Source organism: Aythya marila (assembly GCF_965140915.1).
Source record: "Aythya marila genome assembly, chromosome: 3".
NCBI lineage: Eukaryota > Metazoa > Chordata > Aves > Anseriformes > Anatidae > Aythya > Aythya marila.
In genome coordinates this window covers 19,833,007-19,842,060 of record NC_139044.1, presented here as the reverse complement: position 1 = coordinate 19,842,060, position 9,054 = coordinate 19,833,007, and the positions used below count along the sequence as shown (strand labels likewise).

General features: G+C 38.0%; 1 protein-coding gene across 1 annotated transcript in view; it reads left to right on the top strand.

Annotated features, from left to right (window-relative positions):
• Positions 1–756: 756 nt before the first annotated feature.
• Positions 757–9,054, top strand: part of USH2A (usherin) — a gene marked incomplete at its 3' end in the record, with an annotated part of 395,140 nt that continues 386,842 nt past the window's right edge. Inside the window, exons 1-2 of the mRNA XM_082757605.1 lie at positions 757–1,262; positions 6,456–6,621. Coding sequence (XP_082613731.1) covers positions 778–1,262; positions 6,456–6,621 — 651 coding nt within the window. The 5' untranslated portion in view covers positions 757–777. The remainder of the gene's footprint in view (positions 1,263–6,455; positions 6,622–9,054) is intronic.

Here is a 9,054-nt window from a genome sequence, read left to right as displayed (position 1 = left end):
TGCCATTAGACCTGCACGGGACAGATGGGGAGTGTGGCATTAAGCGGCTTTACGGAGGGCTGAGCAGGGTGCTGGGCGTGCGGCGGGCTGAGTGGTGTGGCGGGGTGCAGGCGGGCTTGGGAGCTGGAGGAGCGGTGACCCTAAAATAGCGCTGAGCAGGATGAGGCCGAGCAGCTTACAGCTAACGGTGTAAAGCTGAGGTAAGCGCTGGGGGGTTTAAACGTGAAATTCAGAGAACTGGCTTGAAACCATGAGCAAAGATATTCAGCGTGCCTGGCTTGCGTGCTGGGGTTTGGTGCTGTAGTTGGCACTCATCACCCTAAGGTACAAAGCTGTATGTCCGCTTTGCGTGCCACAGCGGATCTGGATTAAACCGCGTGTGGCCGTGAACCTGCGCAGCCTCGAGCAGGCCAAGGCCACCTGGCCTTGTTTAGAGAGCTAGCCAGGGTGTGCAGGTTGCCCTGCTGACTGAATGTTGGGGGAAGTATTCAGGTCTTTAAAGTCCCTAGTGGGGTATCACCTCTGTTGGTGAGAAACATCACGTTGTTCCCACAGACTGTATCTGTTTTCATTGGTTTACAGATTCCAGGTGTCATCCATGTGCATTTTGCTGGCCAGAAGACATAGATGTCCCCTGCTACTGAGTCCTTGCATTGGTGTTTTGGAGATGAAACGCTACATAAACTCTTAAAGTGCACCACCTGAGAACATTGCTACCAACATGGACATCATTATTTATTTACAGATGATTTAATCAGGAGGAGCTTTTTTGTAAACATGAATTGCTGGGCTCTTTCCTTGAGGTGTCGTGTCTTGTTTCATGCTATTGAAACATTAATCTTAACTTATTATGACTCCTTTGTGTTGGTCAGCTCTCAGGGACATTTCCCTAGACTTGAAAATGTGGGAGCTTTCAAGAATGTGTCAGTTGTGCCAACTCAAGCCACCTGTGGGCTGCCAGACCGAAGTACTTTTTGTCATAGCTCAGTAGCTGTTGAAAGTATTATGTCTTGCACCCAGAGGTTTTGTGTTCAAGAATGCCCGTACAGGTCGTTACCTTCTTCCTACAAACTGCTTCTTCCCGAAGGCCTTGGTACCTGTGTCACAGAGGACAACAAGGACTTGCATCCGGGGTCCTTCAGCAATGCTTCAAGTTTTATTTTTCATAATCACAAGGATTGCTTCTCTACTCCCCGTTTACTGAGGCTGACAGCTTCATTTACGTTAACTGTATGGTTGAAACCTGAGCAAGAAGGTGTAATGTAAGTAGTATTGAAGGTGTTTACTTTCCTGGTGCTCTTAAAAAAATTGATCATTGCAGTCATGATCATTATTAGCAAGCTATTTAAAATTTTAAAAAGGTACAGTGAGAAACTATGACGTTTTAAAGCTGTATTTAGGCTGGAGGCTTTGCAAATGTCAGGATGAGTAGGCTTAGCTTCTAGCGTTGACTCAGATGGTAGTGCAGTGGGAACTATTCACATATAACACACGTGGATTTTCTTAAAAATACGAATTTGTATTTCTAGTTCACATTCATTCTTCTGCAAGCTGCTAGAAAAATGTCAGGGATGTTGCTTCTTTTGTGATGGAAAAAAACCCTAAAAATTTAGTAATCTCCCAGTGCAATTTTACTTTATAAAAAATGAGGAAAAATCCAAGATTAAGTTAATTCCCAAAATGAATATTTTAGAGCTATAGATGACTGACCATCGTGTGTGTGTATATATATATATATATATATATATATATATATATATTTTTTTTTTTTTTTCCAGAAGATACAGGTTTTCTGGGAGATATGGGCAATCTTAACTGAATTAGCAATCATATTACTACTCTAGCAGTTTGTGTAGTGGAATCTTTTGTTAATGAAGTTTTACTAGGTGTTCCCTCTCGTGTGCCTACAGGTCACATTTCTAGCAAATATGACAGCTGGAGTGGTCTTTCAGCTTGACTGAGCCTTACTATAATGGAAAACTTTGCATTTTTGGAAAACTGCATTACAAATAGTACAAAAAGAGTTCCATCTATCTATCATAAAGTGCAGAGCCTCCTATGCCTTGCCCTGGTAATGCAGAAACACACAAGTAGTAATACATTTCAGAGTATATATCAGAAATATTTTTGCACTTATTCTTTTAACTTACCCTAGAATTAAAATAATGGTGTTCTCTATGTAGCATTTTGATTCTTATTTTGCATTCTACTGTGAAACACCAAGAAACACCAAGCCGTTTAAGGGCATGAAAATCATCAGAAACAATATAAATGTGTGAATTAATAGTCTGCTGTAATTGTGGTTATTGAGGGGAAATAAATGAGATCTGGAGGGCAAAAGTGACTTCAGCTTGAGCTTTAGTTAAAGCAGCTCAGATGAAGGTATGTGTAAAGCTGTCTCTGGAGCTTTGGCCTAGTGTCTTTTATAGACTGTGTTTCCTAAATATTTGAACCTTGAACATCAGAGAGTCCATGCCTGGGGTTGTCTTATGTCATAAGTTCATGCCCACACATATGCAGGCCTATCAGGTTCTTGTTCAGCAGAGCATATGCTTAGGTTGAAGCAAAAATGTTCTGTTAATTTCCAAGCAACATGTTGCAGTGATGTGTTGAGTGAAATCTATGAAAACTCTTTTTTTTTTTTTTTTTTTTTTTTTCAGTGGAATAGGCTGTTCTTGCATAGATCCTAAAACAATGAAATGTATGTGCTTAGTTCCAAATGATTAAGTGCTATGCAGAAACTAGACTCCCAATGTCTGATTATCCGTGGACTTGTGTAAAGCACTACTCTTCTATTGCTGCTGTGTTAATAACTACACAATGTACATATTCCTGTTCAGTGGGTTTTATAGATCACTTTAAAAGCTAAATGTTTTTTTTTTTTTTTTTTTTTTTTTTTTTTTTGTGACAGATTGCTTCATTCTTCTGCCTTTTGAGTTTGCCAATACTCTACAGGTAGAAATGACAATGATAGGATCCAATCCTGAAAATTGAAGTTGAACAACAGTTATTCCAGTGGACAGGATGATATGCTGCAGTCCAGACCTTCCACTATCCACACACACACAAAAAAAAAAAAAAAAAACAAAAAAAAAAACAACAAACACTTTTCCTTTCTTTTCTGCAAAAAAAGGAATACAGAACTCCAGTTCTAGAGAAATTATGGAGAAACAGTAATTGCACATGAATAGTCACTGAAGCTTAGCTCAGAAGGCATCCTACAATAGAGAAGTGGTTTAACAGCAAGCTAAGGTGTTTTTCCTTTTATTTTACTGGTATCGTGAGTCCTTTGGGTTGGTAGGAGCAGTTTGACTTGTCAGCTGTCCTACACTTTGCAGCCCCTGTTGGGGGAGACACCCTTCTTGAATGTTATTTGTGAGACCTTTTAGACCCCATTATACTGTATCAGAAGGACTTCACTGAACTGGGCTTTCATCTAACAGTCCTTGTGCTGCCACCACACACTGGGATCATGGGCCATAACTGGCCACTTATTTTACCTGTGGAATAGTTGAAAGTTTCACAAACTAGTTTGCTTACTGATGACATACACTTACACCAAGTACAGCAGACCCCCATTTTTTAGACATGCCATAAAGTGCTTTTTTTTTGTGCTGAATGTAAATTTCTGACTTATAATATCCCAGTTGCCTCATTATAAAGACTAGTATCTGCTAGGCATGTGCCCATGTAAGAGAACAGCAAGGGTTTTTGCTAGAAGTTACTGTGTTGGTTGAAGTGAGAGACACTGATGTAAGGATTGAAAGTTTGAGTGCCTTTTAAAGGTTGTGACAATCCAGGGAGCAAATACGTGTGTTCAACTGAAGATACTGAGGATTTTCTTCTTCAGTTTTATATACCAATGTTTCTTACATGATGCTAGGAAAGAAATTTTCATACGAAGAGAAAAGTCAGGTTGTTATGCATTTATATTGGAGTGCAAATGGTTTTCCAAGAAAGATGTATAGATATTTGTAGGTATGCTTTTAAGTTACCACATATTGGAGGTCTTAAAGAAAAGCAAGAGAACAGTGAGAAAACACTGACATTTGTATCTCCAGCCTTTAAAATTATTTCCCTTTAGGCGGTGTGTGCAGTAAGTGAGCAAACCTATTCTTGCTGAACTGTGTTCTTTACCATGCTTCCTCTCATACTGCATGTGCTCATCAGTTAATCTAAAAGCTTGCAGTAAGCCCGTGCATGGAATTTAGCATAATATGGGAAATGGTATATGGCGATAACCCTTGGAAATAAAGTAGGATAAGGATATGAGTAGAAGCTTAGCATATATGAGTAGTCATTACAGGCAGCTTATATCAATTTAGTATGAGCCAGGCTAACTGAAATTTAGATGACCAGAAAATAACAGAGGTGGGAGAGAAAGGAGCTGGGACCTTCTACACACAAAAGGGCCTGCTGGAATGGCCTGACTGAGAAGTGGGCAGGAGATGTTTGTTTGTTTAAATTTCCTTTATGTAAAGGACTACAATTGTATCCATTATTGTATATCAATTCAGATATTTTACATTAGTAACTATGCTGAAGGGGGATGTCACCTTCAGATATGATATGTTGCATTTTGAACCTATCCAGATGTTCCCACTTGCTCCAGTTAATGTGTGGGAATCAGTTGTCTCCCTGAAATATTCTATATAATATTTTTCACGTTGAAAGTTGCCCAAGCAGATTTTCGTGGTTTGGTTGTTCTCCCTCCAACCCCATCATCAAGAACTACATAGTCAGGTATTGGCTTTGCGGGATTGCAGGTTAGCAGAAGTCGGAAACTTCACAAAGAACAGTGGGTTCTCTGTAATCATGACTGTAATGGAAAATAGCACTACTAGTCAGAAGTAATGCTTATGCCTCTATCACCTATGTTAGTGCTGTTTTTCCCCCTCCTCCTCTGTTTTCTGCCTCTTGATTTTTCTCTTTCTGTAGTGAATCATAATCCACATTTGTTCTGTCCAATTTTCAAAGTGGTGTACATCAAGGTCACTTGACTTCTTAAAGTCATGACACCTTTGGGGATAAAAACAATGTGGGGATGTTTGCTTTAGATAACTAAAATAAACAAAATAACTGGATTATCCAATTATTGTTTATCCAGGAACTGGGTAAATCCAGTTCCTAAATATTTTGCTACTTAGCTGAGCCTTTCCTCACATTTATTATCTAGCAAAACTAGTGTGTTTACAGGCAAACAAAATATTGAAAAGACCAATCAACACAATATTAAGAAACATGTTTTTAGTAAGGTTTACATAATAGGCATCTGCATTTTGCAAGTTGTTTTTTACGGACAACATTCCGGTAGACTAAAATAGTAGCAGTTAAAATTAATTAATCTTTCTCTTGGGTTTAAATGTGAATTAGTGAATAATGGCAGTATTAAAGAATGGCATTTTTGATAATTTTCTTTTGTTAAATGCACAGCAGTGAGGACTGAAGAAAGGTGAAGTCTATCAGTAGATAAGTTTTTTTTTCCCTCTGAAATACGTCTTAAACCCTAGTCTCATAGAGATTTTATACGCTTCTCTTGTGATTTAACGCACTAATTTAATCTAGAGTATTTTAGCACATTTGGCTTTTTATGGGTAAGTTCGGACTGTATTTCTCAAGCAGATGAAAAAGCAACGCAAAAGTTTATAGTTTTTGTTGTAGTAATGATTGGATTAATAAATGAAATACATTGCTGTTTCAAAGCATATATAACCTATATGCATTCTCAGGACCTATGACATCACGGTGATCAGTTTGGCAAAACTAATTGTATTTGAATAGCTAGGTATGTAACATGGGTTGCTATAGATGGTATTCTTAGTCTTTACATTTGATATTGATGTAAAATCTCCATGGGGAAAAACAAACTAGCAAGTGGCCAGATAGCTGTCTTGCCTTGCTCTGGTTGTCTTAGGTTAGAGAGAGGCTGTGTCAGAGGGAAAGTACAGGGGAAGCTTCTGTTGTTGCTACCTTATCTGAACAGTTTTGGTAGAAAAACAAGGGACTTATTTCCAAAACATGTCAGTCATACTCCTTTTTGTGGTTGTATTATGCTTGCCTTGTTAGACTAAGAAAAGTGTAAGTGCTTCAACAGGATGCAGTGTTGTGGAACTTTGTAAGAAAAGTGCAGTGCTGGCCAGCCACTGTTTTCTGTCATGACACCCTGAAGAGAGAAGTGGCCCCCATTTACCTCCAAGTGAACTGGGGTTGAATGCACTATAAATTAATAATATTCACGTTGCAGGTTCAGACAGAAAATATGTTTGTTAAAGTTCCTTTACACTTAGTACATCTTGTGACTTTTGCTGTCACTGAGCATCTTCTCAAGAGCTGTATTTTTAACGTTTATTTTAATGCATTCTGGTTAGCATCACTTTACAGGATAGCACCTTGGCAAGAATGTGTATATATGTGTGCCTCTGACCTTATGTTGTTTTTCTTCGTTATTTCCAAAGGTGTGTGATAGAAAAGGCTATTGATGGGCAGACTGTGTTCAAACTCACAATCTCTGAGAAAGAAACAATGTTTTATTATCGCACAGTAAATGGTTTGCAGCCACCAATAAAAGTAATGACACTGGGGAGAATTCTTGTGAAGAAATGGATTCATCTTAGTGTGCAGGTGAGTAAAAGTAAAAACCTTTTAATGTTTGTTGAAATACAACATTTGTGTGAGAATGGTGTAACTGTATAAATATCTTCACAAGAAGGGGTAAGTTAGGGAATGTAACTGAAAACTCTTGAGTCTGTAGGTAAGGATCTTAATTTTGGAGCACATCTTGAGGTGATTACTAATTTAGAACTGGAAAGCAATGCTGTGTGCATTCTGCTGAAAACATAAGTGAAAACTCCTACCCTTAAGAACACAAGTATTTGGCGTGAAGAAAACTACTTATTCTAATGTTAGCAATAAGTCCTGGGTCTCTGAGATTATTCCCTAAAAGGACAACGTAATGTCATCCTCATCTACACATGCTAACGTATTTATCTGACAGAGGTGTGTCCCATTTAATTCTTAAAGCTTCTTACAGTGCATATAAGTAATATATAAGTAAACCATTTATAAGGTTTTATTTAGGATCAATCAAGCTAGTTAGTTACGAACCTATTACCTCTTATTTTAAAAAATAAATTCAGAATCATTAAAATCCAATCCTTGCATTCTAAATGTCTTCTGTTGACATAATATTTTTAATAAGTGTACAAACATCTACTGAGGATAAAGTAAAATTGAGTTTGTTAAAATTTTAGCAATGTACAAAAATCAGCAAACAAATACAGAAGAAATTAAAATGCTTTCAGTTATTTGCATGCCTTGCAATTCCCAACAGATGCTCTAGTAAATGCTGTTTGTAAGCCAAGTTCAACTAATAATTAAAAAACACAATTATCAGGTATTGAAATGTTTATCTTCTCCTTCCTGCATTTCCTTTATCTGGCCTATTAAATTTCATTTAGTTTACAGCACAATCAAGAATAGTTTCCCTGCTTTCTTGAAACTTGCTAAAAGGTATTGACTGTGATTTGGATTTTTAGTGCTGATCTTGTCACTCGTAAGAAGTATCTAAGCTGACGTCTTGATTTTTTTTGCAGTTTTCTTTTTTCCGGGATAACAGCATGGTAGTGCGAATAAGATTTTGGCTGTTGGATTAAAAGAGTGACCTTAAGGTAGAACTAATGAACTTTACACTTCAAACACTCCAAGGGTGCTATATTACTGCTGTTGCTGTCAGCCGCGTTTTGTACTCCTCTCAGAAACTGCTAAAGCCTGGGATAGCAGAGTGAAAGGGCTGGATTTAAATACACACAGGAATTTTAAATTGCATTACAAAGAACCCTCAAGCACTCTATAGAATTTAGTCCTTTGTTTCTTTGGGGAATGTTGTTCAATACATAGAGGAGTGAAGAAGTGTAGCTTCTAAACCCTTACAGGGACTACAGACTTAATACCTTTTCCAAGTTTCTGAACTCAGTGTAGACCTTATGTTCCATGATTTATGGTGGTGTTGGATTTAGCTTCCCATTAAAGATAATAGTGGCTGCAGCATGATCCATTTAGCATTAGGTATGGCTGTTAAACTTAAGGCAAAGCTTTAATTTTTTTAAACTCTTAGCAACTGTCCGTAAGCATTTTTTTTTTTAATAAATGGAGAAAGAAATGGAAAATGAGAGGAACCGTACAAAAATGTGCAAAAGCAACATTCATATGGAAGCGTCTACGCCTTCAGATGAGAACAGTATTTGATGATGAGATAGTTCCCAGACATTTGCAGATTGAAGCCTTCTCCATAAACTGATGAAAAAGCCTTCTGAACACAAAGCACTGTGTGGTTTTACAGGAATTAATCATTTTAGTTAAGTGCAGTGGGACAGCCTGAAGTTTAAACCTAAAAGTATATAATGGCTGATCTTAGCACAAGTGTGATTTTTTTGACTTCTCCAAACTTCTCTATCTAAACCAGCCTTCTCCCCAGGTGATGACCATGCAGAGGGAGTGGGCTTTGTGTTGTGGAGTAGACCCTTATGTGTGCTACAGGTGAGCTATCTTGGGTAAAGACACCAAGGGGAGCAGTGGCAGAGTGCAATCATGGGCGACTTTACTACTATTGGCTTTTCCAAGTAAATCAGTCTGTGTAGACTTCCACTTCTCTTGAGACAAAGCTGACTCTAATACCCACAAAGGATTAGCGGTCTGAGTTCTGTGCCACTGTTGTGGGCACAGCTTGTGTTTTCTAGCAAAGACAAGCACTAGGATTGATCTCAGTGGCTAGTAAATTAGCTAGGTTTGTGTTTTTCCAAACATGCTGGTTTTAAGATAGATGTGGTGTCAACAGTGTAGTTTCTATATAATCTACAGAAACAAAAAGGAAATTGTGGGATCTGAAGTGCTATATATGAGGCTGTGATGTCTAGTCACAAGTTTAACCAAATTTGGTTTAACCAAATGAAATGTAGATTCAACAACTTTTTTAGGCACTTTGCAGAAGTTGCACGTATCAGAGGACTCTGGTGATGTTTTTTGTTGGAGATCTCACCAGAGCTGGATGATGTGTCT